Genomic DNA, 18109 nt, shown 5'->3' on the forward strand with positions numbered 1-18109 from the left:
TGACTTGGAAAATAAGTCAAAAAATAAAAACAAAACTAAATATTATAATAACAATGTTTCTCGTTAGACAAAATTAAGAAAGTTATAAAATTAACTAGCACATGTACCTACTTCAATCTTTTATGTACTGCAAATACGTTGTAACACCATAACTGGCCATCTTCCCGCTATTGAGTTGCATAAAAGCTGGTCTAAGAAACGTTCAGGGCAATAACGGGCTGCTGTTGCTGCTGCTGCACTTACTAAATATTGCAATTGACAACAAATGGGTTTACTGCTTCACTTCTGCAAGTTGGAAAAGCGCTGGCAATTGCTGCAAAGATGTGATATTATATTCAAACGCCATATGAAAAAGCAGGCAGTTAGTCCAACCAAGTAAGAGATTATTTTTTTATTTTGAAAATATATATTTGTTGTGTTGTGGTTAAGGGGTTTGGGTAGTGAACAGACTGTACAACGCCAGCAAACAAAAAGAAACGTTGCATAATTAAATTCTCTTATATACAATGCTAGACTTGCCGAGGTTGGACGCCTGTTGGAGGCAAAAGAAGGCAAGTACGATACCGGTCAACTGTTCTTGCACCGTATCTTTGGGTATCGCGGAGTGATACTCTTCCCATGGACGGCACGCGTATATGATCGTGATTTACACAATCCTAGAAAGCCGACAACGACGACCACAACAGCAACGGCAACAGCAACGCCTACTGCATGCACTACAGAGGCTTCACCACTTAGATTTAACGAAGGCAGTGGCGATAGCAGTGGGACAGTAGGAGCTACACAGAGTGATGATGCTCCCACTGCATGGAATACAACCAATACGGCTACCGACCCGCAGAGTACCCAAAGTATGGGTACCGCAAAACCAGCTACTAACGCCAACGCGAGTAGCTCTGTCGATGCCAAAGAGGTCAAAGGCAAAACGCAAACGTTTTATCAGGTGCTCATTGATACTAGGGACTGTCCCTACATTGTGAGTAATTTGTATTTATACATGTGTTTTTCATAGACATTAAATAATTAATATCGAATCGTTATTTTAGCGCGCTCAGACCGAGGCTGTCACTTTTTTGGGGAATCAGGACTCGAATCGCAGCCTGTACGCTATTCCTGGGCTAGATTACGTTGCGCACGATGACATTATGCCATATAGCTCAACTGATAAGCATCCTTTGCAACACGAACTGTTTGATAAGTTTTTATCTTATGCTCCGGATGCTGAACCACCATTTGTGGGCCAGGATACTCTGAAGGCGTGGCAGGAAAAGAATCACCCGTGGTTGGATATGAGTGATGTACACAAAGAGACAACTGAAAATGTTCGCATAACAGTTATACCATTTTATATGGGATGCCGCGAAACCCCAGCATCTTCGGTTTATTGGGTGAGTATTAAAGTATACCTAGTTTGTTCATAATTGAAACTGTACTGCTTCAGTGGAGATATTGCATACGGCTGGAAAATCTTGGTGAACTTAGTGTACAACTGCGTGAACGGCATTGGCGCATCTTTTCACTCTCTGGCACTCTGGAGACGGTACGCGGGCGCGGTGTTGTTGGCCAAGAGCCCATCCTCAGTCCTCGACTTCCGGCGTTTCAATACAGTAGTCACGTAAGCTTGCAGGCGCCAAGCGGTCATATGTGGGGAACGTTTCGTCTAGAACGTGAGGATGGGTATGCTTTCGACTGCAAGATACCGCCCTTCTCTCTGGAGTCTAAACCAGATGATGTGAGCACGCCTCCGGTTGGTACACCCACAAACGACGATGTGGATTAATGAATTTTAATAGACAATGGTTATTATTACAACTCAATATTATTTGACCATTCAGGAAGTACATGTGTTTAGGGCAAATAAAAAAATTTATTAGCAATTCCTAATCTAACCCAGCCTCACATTTTTGGTCTCCAGTTGTATTTGAAAGTCAAATGGGCGCCGATTCTCATGCATGTCAAAGAGTGTTAGCAATGCACATATAGCGGCCGTCTCTGTAGCCGTCTGAACATTCTCACCAAATCCCTTGCCCAGCAGCTGGCGATCTGCATAAATACCGACTTGGAAAGCAGCCAGAAGTGTGTTTTTGCCACAGTCACCTAATAAACGGGGCTCCGGCTCACCCAATTTCCGTTGGTTGCAGATTTCGCTTAGCAGCTCCAATGGTTGTTCAGGAGTCCATATATCTAACAAATCCTTTTGATTCAGTTGTGTGCAAATAAAGTCACGCACAAACAGAAATGCGCGATCCACACCACTTGAATCCGCTAAGGCACCAATGATAGCCTGTAGTGTTTCGGCAAGCGTCTCGCTGTTTGGTGGATACTCAGTGGAGAAGATAAGTTCTTTGGTGCCTAGATGCATGGATACATGCGCAAGCGTTTCAGTGCTTAACAGGTACGAGGTAATCGCCTTTTGTCCAGCTGGTGGCAATTTGGGGAGTGAATGCTGCAAATAGGCCTCTACGTAAGCCCTAGTTATATGTGCGCCTTTAGCTTTTAGTTGTTTGTTGTCGCTTATTTGCAAATCAGCCTCTGCAATCCCAAGCTTCCGCTGGCGCTCCTGCTCCTGGTTCGCATAGGCTTGTTGTGTGAATGCTATCTGGAGAATCGGCAACTGAAATTCCTCATTCAATCTCTTGCCAAATGCAAATAGCTCTGAGCGATAGTTCCATTCAAGAAATCCAGAGCGCGGCTCTGGTTTTTGTGGCCCTTGCTTTTTAACGCGATGCGCAAGCTCACGTAACGTTGGCGAGACCCAGCGTTTGAAGTTTCGCCGTGTTTGAACTGTTAAAAAAATAGTAATTAATGTATGAACTGAGTTACTTATTTATGACATACCTGTACCGGCAGTGTTAATAGGCTTTGTAAGCGCTATTATACTGAAAACACTGCGTAATAAGGACATCGTTGACTTATAATATTAAAAATATTCACTCAGTGTTTCGGTACATATGGATAACAGTATTGCCACCCCAAGTTATTTTTGATAAACATTTTTCGATAATTTTTTAATTGCAGCCCTTAATATTGTAAAAAGCTGGTCACCTTAACGACGCCATGTCGCTGTTTGCATGAAAATTTTTATATGTGAGACTTGTGGAAATAAATTAATTGATAAAATATATCTAAAATTCGAATAAATCGAGTACAGAGCATTAGTAGACTACATAGTTAAAAGATGGCGCTGCAGACATATGGTGATAAGCCTGTGGCATTCCAACTGGAAGAGGGCGGCGAATACTATTATGTGGGCTCGGAGGTGGGCAACTATATGCGGCACTTCCGTGGTATCCTTTATAAAAAGTACCCAGGAATGACACGTATTGTTCTTTCCAATGAGGAAAGAAAGCGTCTCGCCGATTCCGGCCTTAGCTCACACATTTTGGCCAGTTCGGTGTCTCTGCTCCGGGCTGTAGAAGTTGATGATATTATGGCCGGCAATGATGAGAAGTGTGTTCAATATCTCTAATATCAATTTTACTTGTATATAACTAAATAATTTTGAATTTTTAGATATCGTGCAGTTTCTGTAAATACCTCGGATACTCCAGTACCACGGGAGAGCAAATCTAAGAAGCAGCCACAATATGTTCCAACCATGCCCAATTCAAGCCACCTTGACGCAGTGCCTCAGGCAACGCCAATAAATCGCAATCGGGTGCACACTAAAAAGGTACGCACATTTCCTATGTGCTTTGACGACACAGATCCAACAGCGAGTCTGGAGAATGCAGCACAGAAGGAGTGTTTAGTGCCCATACGTTTGGATATGGAATTGGAGGGACAAAAGCTTCGTGATACTTTCACATGGAACAAAAATGAGAGCATGATAACACCTGAACAGTTCGCCGAAGTTCTGTGCGATGATCTCGACTTGAATCCCCTGCCATTTGTTCCAGCCATTGCTCAGGCCATACGGCAGCAAATCGAAGCGTTCCCTAACGACCCGCCCATACTGGAAGAAAGCTGCGATCAGCGCGTTATAGTTAAGCTAAATATTCATGTGGGAAACACATCACTTGTTGATCAGGTCGAATGGGATATGTCGGAGAAGAACAACAATCCCGAAGAGTTCGCCATCAAATTGTGCGCAGAATTAGGTCTGGGTGGTGAATTCGTTACAGCTATTGCATATAGTATACGGGGTCAATTGTCCTGGCATTGTCGTACATATGCATTTAGTGAGGCTCCATTATCCACCATCGATGTACCCTTCCGAAATCCCAGCGATGCGGATGCATGGGCACCATTCCTAGAGACGCTAACTGATGCCGAAATGGAAAAGAAAATACGTGACCAGGACAGAAATACGCGACGCATGCGACGATTGGCTAATACAACAACAGGCTGGTAATCGAGGGTTCGTTTCAGTAACGCACTTATTTGTGAATGTTTTAAGTGGATAAGCTCCAATAATAGTGATTATAAATAAATCATATATAATCAGCTCTGGATACTGAAACTTATAAGGGAAGTCGCAAGAATTAAATGTATTCAGTTAATTATCTTAAACTAATTTATAATCACTATTAAACATACGTGTGAATTGTTGCATCGTAAAACTGAATTCACCGAATTTAGTCGGCAATATATTTATATATATATAAATAATAAATACATGTCTATTTTAAAGCCAACAATGGCCATTCTGTTCATTCATTTCTTTTTGTATTAAATAATAGAATATTTTATTAACTTTCCATTGAGTCGGGTTTGTCCTGATCATGTTCGCCATCGTAAAACTCATTCTTTGCCTCAACCATTTTATCCTCATCCGCCTGTGACATGCGCACATCAGGGTCCGTTTCCTCTTTCATACGCAGCTCCTCGAAATCAACGTCTCGGGGTGTTTGCACCATTTGCACACTTGGCGAGTTCTGACACATTTTCAGGTTTTCATATACATGCTTTACGATCAGCTCCATATATTGTTTAGAATTTGCGTTGTCCTGCCGTGAATTTACATCCGGATGTAATGTGAAATCTGGCGCAAAGAAATCATAGTACTCCGTTGGAGGCAAATCGTTGGAAATCTCCTGATCGACAAGAAGCGACGTTTCGTGCGTCCAGCATCGTGCAACGTTTCGTAAAGTGTAACCGCCGCCGCCCACAACTAATGTGGGCACATTTAGCGTTCTGACGAACTTCACGCACTCTCCATGGCCACGAGTACTAAGCGAGAAACATCCGAGACGATCTCCAGCCAAGGAATCGGCGCCGCATTGCAGCACAATTGCTGTAGGCCGATAGAATTCCATAATCGCTGAAATTATTGGTTTGAACACTTGAAAATAGCTGTGATCATCAATTCCCTCTTTGAGAGGAACATTAACGCTGTAATAACGACCAGACTCGGCGCCAATCTCATACATATCCCCAGTGCCCGGAAAGAAGTAATTGCCATATTTGTGAAAGGATGCTGTCATCACGCGATCCGTTAAATAGAATGCTTCCTGTACTCCATCGCCATGATGCACATCAATGTCGATGTAGAGAACTCGCGGATTATATTTCAGCAGCTCTAGTATGCCAATTACAATATCGTTGACGTAGCAGAAACCCGAGGCCTCGAATTTCTTGGCATGATGCAGACCACCAGACCAATTGATACATATGTCGCTGTGGTTGTGGTTTAGTTTCTGTGCGCCCTCGAGGGAGGCGCCTGTGTACATGGCGCAAAAGTCAAAAAGTCCATCGAAGACGGGACAGTCCTCACCCACGCTAAAGTGAGCCAAATACTTAGTATAGGCAACGGCTGTAAGTACATTAAAATATATTGATATGCGATTCCTAATCGTAGGATTTTCACTTACAATTGCATTGAATATTCTGTGGAGTAACCTGCTGGAGGTAGGCGATGTATTCGTCACTATGAAACCGCAGCATATCCTGTGCACTAGCTCTGCAACGGGTAAAAAATACAGAACTTAACAATAATAATTAATAGAATAACAATTACTTACTTGTATGGTCTGTAGATTTTCATCTTTTTGTGCAAGCCGTAGTTCATGACCAGGCTGTGAGTGACGGCTAAGCGTTGCGGCTTCATTGGATGCCCCGCTCCATAGTGGAAATTCCCCACATCGGCATTGTAAAAGTATGAAACTCGTCTATCACTCATCCTTATAGCACCTACAAGCTAATCTCTGTCCAGTGCGACTCCCAATATGGGCAGTATATTGTTCTTTGCATATAGTACAATCAGCAGTACAGCCACGATAAATAAAAGTCGTCGTGTTGTAGTTAGCTCGTTCAAGCCAAATAACATACCGTTGCTCCAAAATCCTTATTATTTATTATGTTTTTAGTTCAGGTAAAGCTGCATTATCAAACTGTTTAAGGTAGTTTGTGGCGAAGTTTCTATTTCACTTCATTATTATACTAATATTTATTTAACAGAAGTAATACTTTTGTTCACATAGGTTCTGCACTAGTTTTTTCCTAGCAGTTTTATTTCGAAAATATTCTTGATTGTTCTTTTTACGCGTGTTTTTTATGTGTTGCTTTTTGATGTTCATTCGCTTGTTAACTTAACACAGTATAAAAATGTTATTAACATGGATACCGATAGCAATCACATATCGATAATATGTGTTGTCTTATTGATAGGCATCGATTTAAATCGGGGCTTGAACACGAATGAAAATCAGCAACATTTTTAAACAAGCATGTAATGCTTAAAAACCTTTATTAAACAACATAATTTTTTTTATTTAATCTGATATATACAACAAAAAAATTAAAAAACAAAACATGAGAACAAATTCTAATATTATAGCAAACTAACTATAGATTTAAATTGTTAAAATATCCAATTGGAAATATTTTGTTTAAGTTCTGTTAAATTAAGCAGCTGATTATAAAACGTGTTACTGTGAATGGCACATATTCTTATCTATCGCTTTGATAAGCATAAAAGCGTCCTCTGGAATCTGCGTGTGCAGTAATCAACAATAAATGTCATGGCATAGCAGAATATGAAAACTGTGTCAAACCGTTGCTAGGGAAGCGCGTAAAAGACAGTGCGCTCCAGAAGTGATAAAAGCAAATCTAATTTGCTTACATTACGAAACCGCAAATTGATTTTATTGCAAGAGGACCTATATATTAGATAGTGTAGCTGTGTCAAGCAGTGCATGGTGATACTTAAAATCTAAAGCTTCGTGACCGCTGCCCCCATTTTGTCCAAGATGTTAACCCTCTATTACGTGAGCGCCACTTTGGTGCAGTCCTGGCGTATTCAAAGGGCCTGCAACAAAATTGCTGAGCAATTAGCGCAGTCATCAAGCGTAGCGTTTTATGCACTTCAATCTGGCAGAGACGACGGTTTCGGTAAGCGCAATACACTTAATTTCATCTCGATTTAATATGGCCCTTCACTAAAATAGATCCCACAATAGCCAGCTCGGAGCTGTGCTGTAATCGGAACGTGGCTAAGGTAACGGATATACTGTGGTTGCATGGTAACCAGCATGGTTGCTGCCTGCGTCCACTGCAATCAGTGCAAATTACGCCATGGATTAGCTTTCCATCAGCCCCGAGTTTGCTACCGTTCGCCTATGCTGCGGACACTGCTACCCCCGCAGTAACTCCAACAGAAATCGAACCTCAACCCAGAATAAGTCTGTCCCCGGACACGGCGCAACATCTACAATTGTTGATCGAGGCCAATATTGACTTGCAGCAGCGGGAAGCCAGCACACAAAGCTGTGTACCGGTGCAGGTGAGTCTTTGCGCAGTTACCTAAGCAGTTTGTATAAGACTTAAAAGTGTTCTAAGCCTGCTGGACTAAGTGCCTAGAGAGGAGTGTTGCGTGTGCATGCTCAATAAAAATATTGCGTCATTTGAGCTATTTTCACTAGAGTGTATAGATGTGTGTTAATGCAGATGTGGCTTACCAATTTTCTTTTCATGCTTTACGTGATTCAACCTTCTAAAAAATCGACAGCTGGAAAATTACGGTAAGCTAATTGCATGGAAAATAGATTCCCACCTGGCGGTGCTCATCGAGACGGATATTGAGCACTTCACAAAACTATTGATAATGACATTTTTACAAAATAATTTATACATTAATGATCAGCTGCCACTAATGAGGATTGAGTGTAAGCGCACTAGCTGATTGAATTTTAAACATACAAAGAAGTATTAATATTAATTACCGTCAACATTTGCAGCTGTGCAGCGCGAGGGTGAACCACAGCCTTTTCAGCTGCTGGCTAATCATCTGAAGCGCCAATCCCGTAAGGCGGCCGAACTCAGTGCGGAGGGCTGGCAAAAGCATCTGGAGGATCTGCGTGCACTCGGCGTATTGGCTCATCAGGCTACTGAGTTCGAGCAGCAGAAGAACCGCAATGAATTGAAGCCTAGTACTCCCAAGCAGGAGCCCTTGCTGCAACGACAGGAGCAGTCGCCCGTGGCAGCCCAAGCCAGCCTTAAGGCAGTGGCTATAGTAGAGCCCACCACCAAGACACCGTCTCCTGCCAAGCCAACCCAGCTGAAGCAGCCGACGCCAGTTGAACATCTTCTAAGCAAGCCTAGTGATTTCGAAAAAGGGACTGCCACGACGAAGACTGACAAATCATCAACCAACACCAGGGAAATGGAAAAGTCCCCAGGAGTTCAGGACAATGCAGGCACGCCCGTCGCAAAAGCATCTACTCCGAGCAGAAGTTTTGTGGCTGTGAAGCCAAGTTCGCCACCGTCCGAAACTCCATCCGCCACCCGACCACGACCCATTTTGCGTCGTAATAAAAATAGCCTGGGTGAAAGTAAACCGCTAAATGTACTTGTCTACTCGGACAGCGCCAGTGCCCGTGATTCGGCAATGGTTACACTGCGTCAAATCCTGGAGCCAGACGTGTATACCATATATGCGCTAACACCACAGCAAGCGGCACAGAAACACTGGCTAGAGCAGACGGCGCTACTGGTGGTCTGCGGCTCTGTGGCTCCGTCTATTGGCCAGATATTAGTCGACTACTTTCTGCACGGTGGCAAGGTCTTAAGTCTCTGTTCGGATATCTTACATTTTATATTACCCAATTATCGCACTGCAGAGGTAAGCCCTTTAATTTCGCTAATAGAAAATCAATACTTCAAATTTATTTGTCTGTTCCAGGTTCGCGAGCACGAATTGGTTCAGTTTTCCTACGACAAATGGCAACGGGTGAAGATGATGCACCACATTTTTTGCTACCAGCCTTCTCCGGTTAAGAAAAACTTCTCCACCGACAGCGAGGAGTCGTCGGTCCAATCGCATTCACGTAAATCGTAAGTGGAGTTGCATACTGTAAATAGCATACACTGAAAACATTTCCACACATTAAATAATCACTCATGATATAAATTGAAATTTCAATGTACTTCCACAAATTGAAATTTAATACATACGCATTAAAGTTTATCACGCGCAACTGCCGATATAAATATATGTACATATAGATTGCTTGTTGTTAGCTTTGATCTTTAATTAGAATGCATGTTATACACGATTATACAATATATTCTGGCAGCCAAATCAAGTTGTTGCATACTTGCAGGCGCCCGTAACATGAAGTGAAATCACCGCCAGAATTTATTTTTTTTAAATATATGTATATTTTTGGAACTAAATGTTGTGACTCGAATAGCTGAACTAACATAATTAACTACAATCTTTTACTAATTCAAATCTATTTTGTGTTTCTCAAACCTTTCATGCTGAAATTGGCGCTATTTTTGTATATTATTTAACAACCGAATCGTTGATATTCATATTGTATATTCATATGTTTGATTATATGTATTTTATTTATACCTATGTATTTATTTAAAAACTTGTAACTAATATATTTTCCTCTACCACTTTTAACTACAATTAAAATGATATTTTCGTTTTAATTTTGATTATTTAAATGTGCCAAAATTTCTTTAAATTTTCATTCAATTCTGTTGTGTGTGCTCCCATTCTCTTCCTTGCGTGTGATTTTTCTCTCTTTCTCTCTTTTTTACTCTGTGATCGTGTGTGTGTGTGTATGTGCTATATGTGTCCATTGCTATTATCCTACTTACCATTAACCAAAAATCAAAATGAAACGATAATACTCGCAACAACAACATATAACAAAATACAAACCAAAAAAAAAAAAAAAAATCAAAATACGAAACGAACGCCGCTTAGAGCTCTAGTATGTCCAAGGTCCATGGATTTGAAGGATTTGACCGGTCAGACACACCAGCTGGAAGTCAAAGTGTTGGGCACTGAGGAGACCTGGAATACACCTAGTCTGATGTTGGCTAAAAGCTTGCAAAGTGGCGGCAAAGCCATCTTTTCTCAGGTTTGTACGAAATAGTTGGAAACTCTCAGTGATAAAGACCGATTATTATTGGCAGGTTCACTTGGAGACTAATCCCAACGAGTTTGAGTTTGATGAAGTCAAGTTTGCAATCTTAAAGCAAAGCGAACGTATACGTATCGAAATCTTTACGGACCTGTTACGCAAGTACCTGGAAGTGCAGGTGCGAGGTACCGACTCTGAAGGTGCTGCGTCTGCCGCAGTTGTCTTCAAACATGCCTATTTCTTGGGTCGTCATGAGGTGAGGTGTTGCCTATAGCTGTGTTTAGCTGTGTCCTGCTGACCATTTCGCTATTTGCAGTCCAAGTTTGAGCTGCTGGAGAAATTGCGTCCACGTTGCAGCAGCAATGACAACGTCATAATAATGCCCAAATTATCAATTAAGTTCTGTGGCAAAGATGACAAGCCGCCGGCCGCAAACGCAAATGTATTACCCATTCTGATACATTCCTGTCCAGATGATTTTTCCACAGTCGATTACTTTGATGTGGGTGTTAACTCGTATACAAAATAAATTTGCATAGATACATATTTTTAATATTTTACTTACAATTGCAGAATCTGAAAACGGAGCATATTGGACGCTTGGTCATCTATGCGCCAGTCTTGAGTAGCTCAATGCATGTCATCAACGACATGGAGCTAGTGCATGGCATTGCTGTGCTGCCGGTTCAACAGACAGCGGGGGTCGGTCGCAGCGGTAATCAGGTAATTAATCTAATTTATCTGCGAACATGAAAATTGTTTTAAAATATATTCTTTTCCGCTTAACTAGTGGCTGAGTCCTTTGGGATGCGCAATGTTCTCTACACAGCTGCACATCGACATGGACTCGCCCTTGGGCACACGCCTGCCGTTGGTACAGCATCTGATTGGTGCTGCAGTTGTGAATACTCTTCGAGGTCATAAGCTATATAGGGTAAGTGCTGATATAATATAAAAGTGGACGCCTTATGAGGAGGATATAGACTTAGGGATGGTATCACAAAAGACGATAGAGTTAGCAATGAATCGTACTTTATTGAATATTCTTATATCAATTCGAATATTTATTGCTTCAATGAGGTGTCTTTAATGCCGATGCGCAAAGCTAGTGGTACATACACGATTAGTGATACATTCCAATACTCTGAATCCACTGATTATATATGCCAGTATATTAATCTTGAACTATGAGGATTTGACAACAATATTTTTCGCTTTTTGAGGTATATTATTTCAAGCCATCGCTAAAGGCGATTATTTCAGAATTGGATATCATTATTTTGAAAATTCTTTAAAGCATTTAAGTTATAATTGCTTCAAAAAGATTTTCAATACAATCTTTAAAGCTTGTAAATTTATTATATATATATACAAAATAAGAATGCTTCTTTATAGTCTTCATACCCCGAAACCCCTAAAACGAGTAAAAAGTTGGGCAACTGCATCAAATAGTAGTATTGACTCAGACTCAATTAAGCTCAGATACATACATATTAGAGTATAAAAGACCTGGAAAAACTAAACAGGGTACCGACTTTTGAAGAGAAAAACTATTTGTTGGTGGTTCAACATACAGTTCCAGAAACTTCGGATGGCCAAGTCTATATATAAACCAAAGGGTTTCCATTGTGAAATTAAGATACAATTTTATATTATTCCACTACAATGGCAGCACGTTCATTCATATATTAGTTGCGTTACATGTGATGTATTTCCAATATTTTGATCTAAAAAGTGGAGTAGTCTGATTATGAATGTAGCGTAAATGGTGGATTGAAAAATGTCGATTTATGAATGTCTTCAGCCTTAGAGTATTGTGTAATGTTATGTATGAAGAGATTCGTACATAATTGAATAATTTTATTTGTATTAATTTGGTAAGAAAATTATATAAGAATCGTTTCACTCTGGGTTCAGGGTTAAAGTCTAGCTTAGTCGGTAACAGCCGACTTGAGAACTCTTAAATATTTTGTACATTTTTAAAGTTTTTAGTTGCTTTCGGTTTTAATCGAAATTGGTCCAAAAACAATTAAAGTTTTTTCACCACATTTTTCTTGTTCTTTCTAATTTCAATCAAAACTGAAATGAGTTGGTTAAACTTTATGAAATTTACAAACATTAAAATCAAATGGAAATATATGCATCTAATTTGTGATATTGCATTATTTTTAGCTAATTGATTTGTTTGAATAAATTTAAGTTTTGTATTTATAGTTTATTTTGACATTTTTTTTGTTGTTGTATATTTTGCATTAAATTTGTTTGCTATATACATTTTACAATACACGCTTTTTAATATATTAGTTAATATATAGTTATATATGTATACACATTTATATATATATAGAACTTTGCTTATACATAATTAACAATTTTAAAATTGCTCACCTGATTTATGTTTACATTTCGATTTGCCACAGTGCTTGCTTTTCATTAATGTAGGTAATTTGTAATTTTCTATGCCTATTTAACGCATTCTGATTTGCTTGTTGTTCTTTAACGTTTAAACATTGTCTTTTAATTAAACATTTGTTTGCAATTCGTAATTGTAATTAAATTTAAAATTATTTTACAATGTATATATGTAAATTGCTATAATTTGAATGAACATATACGTATATGTTTGCATTCATATACATATGTGTTGTGTTTTGCTTTGTTTTTTAATGTATATTTACAGTTATCGTTTTTATAACACATGCACTTTGAACTTTTCTTTGCGAGTCTTAGAGAGGCTGAGGAAGTGAGCTTTGCTCTCGGCAATCTCTCTCTTCCCCCTTTTATCGGAGAGCAGGTTTCATTTGACATTTCGCACGCACGACAATTACAGTTAGAGTTACACATGCGTATGAGTGGGGGTATCTGTGTTTAAAAACATTCAAATATATATATATATATATATACATATACTATATCAAATATATATATATATATATATATATATATATCGTGAAATTGTGCTAATTTGAAACAGTGTGTGCGTGTGCCTGCTTACATACATAACATTTATGTGTGTGTATAGAAATGTATAAGTGTATATAGTAGGCTGGTTAGAACACAGACTCCGCTGAGCGTGAAAGGTTAACGGGATGCGAGGGACTGCGCGCCAAACGCTTCTTTGGCAAATGCTCCAATAGGGAGAGTAGGCGTGCAAAATCTGGCCTATGCTCCTTTTCGTAGGTCCAGCACAGCATCAACAGATCCTTGACATCGCGACCAGATTGTAAATTGGCCAGCGATTGCTTCATGCCTCGCCCCACCTGCCAAATGATTGACTCTGCCGGTTGATCCTTGAACGTGAACTCGCCGCAAATAAGCTCGTACCAAACGGTCCCAAAAGAGTACACATCAGAATAGGACGTGAATTCTAAGCACTCACCAGCCGGTTTTCTGGGCAGCAGCGCTCGTATCAGTTCCGGGGCCAAGTAGCACAGCCAATTTTGTGGAACTCCCAGCCCCATATCACAGTACAGCAGCTTGGTGGAGCTGAAGAGGCCAAAGTCCGTGATGATCACCTTGCCGTTTTCAATGAAGATGTTCTTGGTGCGCAGATCCTTGTGTATTATATCCCTAGCATGCAAGTAGCCCATTCCCTGCGCAATCTGTTGGGCAATCAGCAGCGTGCGGTTCATTGCGAATTTTTCCCGTCGCTGATGTATGTAAGTGTAGAGCGTGTTGCCCTTGCACAATGATGTGACAATGGCCAAATACGGCGGATTCATGCAGGCTCCCATGAACAGTACCAGGTTCTCGTGCCGCGTCTTCTTGAAATTCGCCACCTCGTTGCGAAATGATTCCAGCATGTGTTCGTCCTGTAGATAGTCTTCATTGAGTAACTTCACAGCGACATCACCATGCCACAAGGCTCGATGCACAGTGCCGAAGCGTCCTTGCCCAATGCGCTCCATCAAGTGCAGATCACCATAAGGTATATCCCATTCCTTTAATGATATAGAGTTTTGGCGCCACTGGCCCGAGTCTCCATCTTCAGTTGAGTCTAAGCGCACAGGCGTGCGATCCGAGTCCGTGCTGGCGCTCCCTGACAGCGACACCGTCTTATCACTATCGTTCGACTTATGGGTGTCCGTGTACTCGCTAGTGAAGGGCGTGCGCTTGTCCACACCCGCATTGCTCAGTTTGCGGGGAAAGAAGCTGTCGCTGTTCACCAGGCTGGCCGTATAGGTGGCCGTGCTTCCACTGCTCAAATTCGACGCTTGCGAAGCAGCCGAATGGGTTGAGGCTTGACTGCCAGTCAGGGAGTGGATCAGACCATTGGAGCTGCTGCTGCTGTTGTTATTAGTGCTGGTGCTGTTGCTGCTGTTGGCGGAGCTGCTGTTGTTGTTTCCGTTGGTCAGGGGCTCTCCTGTGCTCATATGGGGCTGCGACTCATTGGATATCAACGTTTGGGCTGCACTCGGATTGCTATTGCAGGCATTGATGCTAGTAATAGTCACGTTCGGGAAATTGAATTGACTCTGCTGACCCTGTTGTCCACTCGCTGTTCCACCAGCAGGTGCAGGCTTCTGCTGACAGGCACTGGGCGTGCCTAATTGTTGTTGCTGCTGCTGCTGCTGAAATAGTGCTGGACTGCTGGGCGTGGAACTGGTGCAGCTTGAGCTTGGTGAGCTGCTGTCTCCATGCTGTAGCTGCGGCTGCTGCAATTGCGGCTTGCCTAGCGTATTCTTTTTTGGCACTGGTGACATTTTGCTGCCGCTGTGCTGGGATGGATCCCATCTACCGCCCACTTGAGTTTGGCGAAATTCGTGAATATATTCAGGCGGAAGACCACATGAGGGCGGCACATGCGGGGCGCAGGATTTGTGGCAAATATATTTGCAGTCAGTGCACTTTAGCCAATGGCTCAACATCTGTTTTTGGCATAGTTTGCAGGTGGCGCGTATGCCGAACCAATAGCTAAAGCGATGTTTAATGGTATGACCCATGCCCACGTGTGCCACACCTGGCGAGGGCGGCACTAGCAACACATTAGAGCTGCCGATGCTGCTAGAGTCTACAAAATTGTCTGAGCTGCTGGCCGAGCTATGGCTGTCGGGGCTGGGATCTGTGGGCAAGCGGTTACGTGGCGGCCTTGGTGGCTGCTCCGTTATTCCTACATCCGAAGCGCTGCTGTTATGCATTAGTAGCGTTTGATGCTTCTTGGCGGGAGGTGGCGTGCCAGCAGCTGTCGCGGTACTAAAGCTGCGCAAAGGAGTTCCGCTGGCGGATACCGTGCCGGAGGCGGGTGTGAACGGCGAGTTGGGTGGCGAGGGAGTTAATGTTAAAGTCATCTGTGAGCCAGTAAGTGGTTGCTGCTCGCTGCGAGAATTCGACGCCGAGCTGCTACTAGCTTTTGGCTTACTATTTCCGTGATGCTGATGTTGTCGATGATGTGTGCGAGGCGAGGCGCTGTTCAGTCCGAGGCCAATGTTGCCAATGCTACCGCGATGCATGTGATGAGGATGAGGTCGATCCCATGAGTCCCAGTGCCATTGCTCCGGATCAGAATTTGGCGCAACTGCTCCGCTGCTCTCTAGTGTTTCCATACATTTCCGGAGATTATGCATCGCTTTAGTCAGACGACGCACTTCTTCATCAAGCTGGCTACCAGGATTGTGGGCAAGCATTTGTTTCAGTTCTTCGTCGCTCAGCTGCAACGTTTGCTCCAGTGTAGTGTACCGCGATAGACATGCATTCAAAGATTCCGGACTGAGACCCACAACTCGCAACCACTGACGCAATTCGTTCCCTGTGGCTTGGTGATGCGGGAGCAGCCCGTTAGCGGGTATACGCTCATTTAACCTTGCTTTGGTTAGGAGCAGCTCGGAGAAGTAGCGTACTAGCTTTGATTCTAGACACCGTATCTCCTGTTGCGTTAGCGTTGCACTCGTAGCACATTGTGTCCGCAAGCCCTCCAGATGGTTAGCCGAGAGATCAATCATATCCTGTATGATAATTAGATTGCTTTCGCTTGCATTCGTCGTTGTATTGTTGTTACTGCTGCTGCTGCTTTTGTTGCTGCTGACTGGCGTCGCAGTCAGCTGGGCGGCGGCGCTGCTGCTCATTTTGTTGTGAACCGCCCGCCCCTTGCAGCAGCACAAACTGATTGATTTTTTCAGATGCACTCACAAATCATTTGTTTGCACCACTTTGATGCACATTCCCTCACTTTGATTGGTTTGTCTCTTTTACTGAAATCACACACGAGCAATCCCGCGAAATGTAAACCTCAAGAAAGATTCTGAAATGCGGAAAACGCGATAAGTTTAGTAGTTTTTAGAAGGTAGACAGAACGGGTGCCGTGTTGTCGCCTGCACGCACGAAATTTCTCTACACCCAAGTAGTAGAGCTGCGTAACTATCGTCGATGGTATCGCCGTTATTCTTGTGTAGTTCAATATATCGATACACTTTTATCCCAATATATCGCTGATTGCTCCACTACAAAGTCGTTTTTATGTTAAAGAGATTTTTAATTCGTTTGGAATCATGTAGTCTTATGTAATTATGAACATAATCTCATTTTTTTATTTATTTATTTTATTTATAAAAAAATTCTTATTGACTAGCCCTAATGATCATTGATATTTCAGAATTAGTCAACAAAATCTTATTTTATTATATACATATGTAAATAAATTACATTAAGATTAGTTAAATATTGTAAATAATGTATTACTTTTTATTGAAGGTACTCGATATTGCTTTGAAATGGCCTAATGATATTATAGCCAATGGAAATAATAAAATTGGTGGACTTGTCGTAAATACTACACTATTGGGCTCCCAGGCAGTTGTTAATGTTGGCTGCGGAATTAATTTAAACAATTCAAAGCCAACGTTGTGTATTAACGATTTAATAAATGAGTATAATGTGCGAGTCCCTAACGCTAAATTACCATTACTGAAATATGAGCAGTTTATTGCAATGATTTTTAATGAAATGGAAAGAATATTGGCAGAAGTACAAAACGGAAAATTTGAAAATTTCTACTCTTTGTATTATGATCTTTGGTTGCATAGGTAATTGAATTGCTTAAAAATGTGTAACAATTTTAATTATATTTTCTTTCTACTTTTAGTGAGCAAAGCATTAATATTTGTCTGCAAAACGAACAACAAAAGGAAGCCAAAATTATTGGCATTGATAATGTTGGTTTCTTAAAAGTTAAATTGGCGAATGATACGATTGAGACTGTTCAACCCGATGGTAACAGTTTTGATATGTTGAAAGGATTGATAGTACCTAAATACAATTAAAAAATTCATTATGGGAATTTATATAAAATACAAATTATTTATTCCTTAAATCTTTTGTGTCAGGTATATATACTATATATGAACTAACTGTTTGAAATTTTAGGCGCATTTAGAGACTTATTATTAATTATAACTATTTATATATTTACAATTCTCTTCACTTAAAGTGAACATTTAGTCAAAACATATAATTATATAGCTTAAATTAATACACTGCCAATGTTAAGTGTTTTCATAAATATTTCAAGTTATCGTAATTCGAAAATATGATCAAAACAAGTTATTTGCCATAATTTAAAAATATTTGTGTCTTAAATCTTGAAATTGTTCATAACTTTTACCCGTTATAAATGCGAAAAATTACTACTTCCCTATAACATTATATGTGTTAACTCAAATATTGAATTTAATAAAATTATACAAATCCAAGCAGTCTATATAAATATGAAAATAAACCTCGACTGCTAAGAATTCAGTATTTTGTGCTGTTATCATTTTCGGAACAATTGGTATTTTTAATGTCGCTGGTCA

At 41.0% G+C, this 18109-nt stretch overlaps 6 protein-coding genes and 1 long non-coding RNA gene across 10 annotated transcripts; 3 read left to right on the forward strand and 4 right to left on the reverse strand.

Annotated features, from left to right (window-relative positions):
* Position 1: 1 nt before the first annotated feature.
* Positions 2 to 1884, forward strand: LOC6573333 (polymerase delta-interacting protein 2). Its single transcript, XM_001999383.4, has 4 exons — positions 2 to 375; positions 514 to 976; positions 1047 to 1388; positions 1442 to 1884. The coding sequence occupies exons 1-4, from the start codon at positions 266 to 268 to the stop codon at positions 1778 to 1780; spliced, it is 1254 nt and encodes a 417-aa protein (XP_001999419.1). The 5' UTR covers positions 2 to 265; the 3' UTR covers positions 1781 to 1884.
* Positions 1801 to 2980, reverse strand: LOC6573332 (39S ribosomal protein L44, mitochondrial). Its single transcript, XM_001999382.4, has 2 exons — positions 2839 to 2980; positions 1801 to 2784 (listed from the first exon to the last, which is right to left on the reverse strand). Exons 1-2 carry the CDS (start codon positions 2903 to 2905, stop codon positions 1886 to 1888), a joined length of 966 nt encoding a protein of 321 aa, XP_001999418.1. The 5' UTR covers positions 2906 to 2980; the 3' UTR covers positions 1801 to 1885.
* A 67-nt stretch (positions 2981 to 3047) lies between these two features.
* LOC6573331 (SWI/SNF-related matrix-associated actin-dependent regulator of chromatin subfamily B member 1) lies at positions 3048 to 4637 on the forward strand. The gene is made up of 2 exons (XM_001999381.4): positions 3048 to 3450; positions 3514 to 4637. The coding sequence occupies exons 1-2, from the start codon at positions 3179 to 3181 to the stop codon at positions 4352 to 4354; spliced, it is 1113 nt and encodes a 370-aa protein (XP_001999417.1). The 5' UTR covers positions 3048 to 3178; the 3' UTR covers positions 4355 to 4637.
* On the reverse strand, positions 4547 to 6540 carry LOC6573330 (histone deacetylase 3). The gene is made up of 4 exons (XM_044007176.1): positions 6271 to 6540; positions 5964 to 6184; positions 5814 to 5902; positions 4547 to 5755 (listed from the first exon to the last, which is right to left on the reverse strand). The coding sequence occupies exons 2-4, from the start codon at positions 6119 to 6121 to the stop codon at positions 4692 to 4694; spliced, it is 1311 nt and encodes a 436-aa protein (XP_043863111.1). The 5' UTR covers positions 6122 to 6184; positions 6271 to 6540; the 3' UTR covers positions 4547 to 4691.
* A 130-nt stretch (positions 6541 to 6670) lies between these two features.
* LOC6573328 (biotin--protein ligase) lies at positions 6671 to 18056 on the forward strand. 4 transcript variants are annotated; one of them, XM_015166875.3, is made up of 12 exons: positions 6671 to 7332; positions 7389 to 7723; positions 7949 to 7961; positions 8178 to 9061; positions 9122 to 9273; positions 10163 to 10319; positions 10375 to 10578; positions 10639 to 10824; positions 10896 to 11045; positions 11113 to 11256; positions 17010 to 17341; positions 17401 to 18056. In XM_015166875.3, exons 1-12 carry the CDS (start codon positions 7191 to 7193, stop codon positions 17576 to 17578), a joined length of 2877 nt encoding a protein of 958 aa, XP_015022361.1. In that variant the 5' UTR covers positions 6671 to 7190; the 3' UTR covers positions 17579 to 18056. The 4 variants fall into 4 exon arrangements, with proteins under 4 accessions (XP_015022361.1, XP_015022362.1, XP_015022363.1 ...); XM_015166876.3 differs by having other exon boundaries at positions 7401 to 7723; positions 7949 to 8105; XM_015166877.3 differs by having other exon boundaries at positions 6672 to 7332; positions 7949 to 8105.
* Positions 11222 to 12495, reverse strand: LOC122756760. The gene is made up of 2 exons (XR_006356609.1): positions 11813 to 12495; positions 11222 to 11761 (listed from the first exon to the last, which is right to left on the reverse strand). It is a non-coding gene; the product is annotated as an uncharacterized LOC122756760 (long non-coding RNA).
* LOC6573329 (kinase suppressor of Ras 2) lies at positions 12938 to 16667 on the reverse strand. The gene has a single exon (XM_001999379.4). The coding sequence runs from the start codon at positions 16382 to 16384 to the stop codon at positions 13373 to 13375; it is 3012 nt and encodes a 1003-aa protein (XP_001999415.1). The 5' UTR covers positions 16385 to 16667; the 3' UTR covers positions 12938 to 13372.
* Positions 18057 to 18109: the final 53 nt, after the last annotated feature.

Source organism: Drosophila mojavensis, unplaced genomic scaffold, assembly GCF_018153725.1.
Source record: "Drosophila mojavensis isolate 15081-1352.22 unplaced genomic scaffold, ASM1815372v1 contig_16, whole genome shotgun sequence".
NCBI lineage: Eukaryota > Metazoa > Arthropoda > Insecta > Diptera > Drosophilidae > Drosophila > Drosophila mojavensis.

Coding starts and splice junctions, on each gene's coding strand:
- LOC6573333 (XM_001999383.4), top strand. CDS start 266: ATGGGTTTACTGCTTCACTTCTGCAAGTTGGAAAAGCGCTGGCAATTG. Junction 376..513: donor CAGGCAGTTAGTCCAACCAA/GTAAGAGATTAT, acceptor ATACAATGCTAG/ACTTGCCGAGGTTGGACGCC. Junction 1,389..1,441: donor CAGCATCTTCGGTTTATTGG/GTGAGTATTAAA, acceptor GTACTGCTTCAG/TGGAGATATTGCATACGGCT.
- LOC6573332 (XM_001999382.4), bottom strand. CDS start 2,905: ATGTCCTTATTACGCAGTGTTTTCAGTATAATAGCGCTTACAAAGCCT. Junction 2,785..2,838: donor TATTAACACTGCCGGTACAG/GTATGTCATAAA, acceptor TTTTTTTAACAG/TTCAAACACGGCGAAACTTC.
- LOC6573331 (XM_001999381.4), top strand. CDS start 3,179: ATGGCGCTGCAGACATATGGTGATAAGCCTGTGGCATTCCAACTGGAA. Junction 3,451..3,513: donor ATGGCCGGCAATGATGAGAA/GTGTGTTCAATA, acceptor TTGAATTTTTAG/ATATCGTGCAGTTTCTGTAA.
- LOC6573330 (XM_044007176.1), bottom strand. CDS start 6,121: ATGAGTGATAGACGAGTTTCATACTTTTACAATGCCGATGTGGGGAAT. Junction 5,903..5,963: donor AAAATCTACAGACCATACAA/GTAAGTAATTGT, acceptor TACCCGTTGCAG/AGCTAGTGCACAGGATATGC. Junction 5,756..5,813: donor ACAGAATATTCAATGCAATT/GTAAGTGAAAAT, acceptor ATGTACTTACAG/CCGTTGCCTATACTAAGTAT.
- LOC6573328 (XM_015166877.3), top strand. CDS start 7,191: ATGTTAACCCTCTATTACGTGAGCGCCACTTTGGTGCAGTCCTGGCGT. Junction 9,274..10,162: donor CAATCGCATTCACGTAAATC/GTAAGTGGAGTT, acceptor AACGCCGCTTAG/AGCTCTAGTATGTCCAAGGT. Junction 17,342..17,400: donor TATGATCTTTGGTTGCATAG/GTAATTGAATTG, acceptor TTCTACTTTTAG/TGAGCAAAGCATTAATATTT.
- LOC6573329 (XM_001999379.4), bottom strand. CDS start 16,384: ATGAGCAGCAGCGCCGCCGCCCAGCTGACTGCGACGCCAGTCAGCAGC.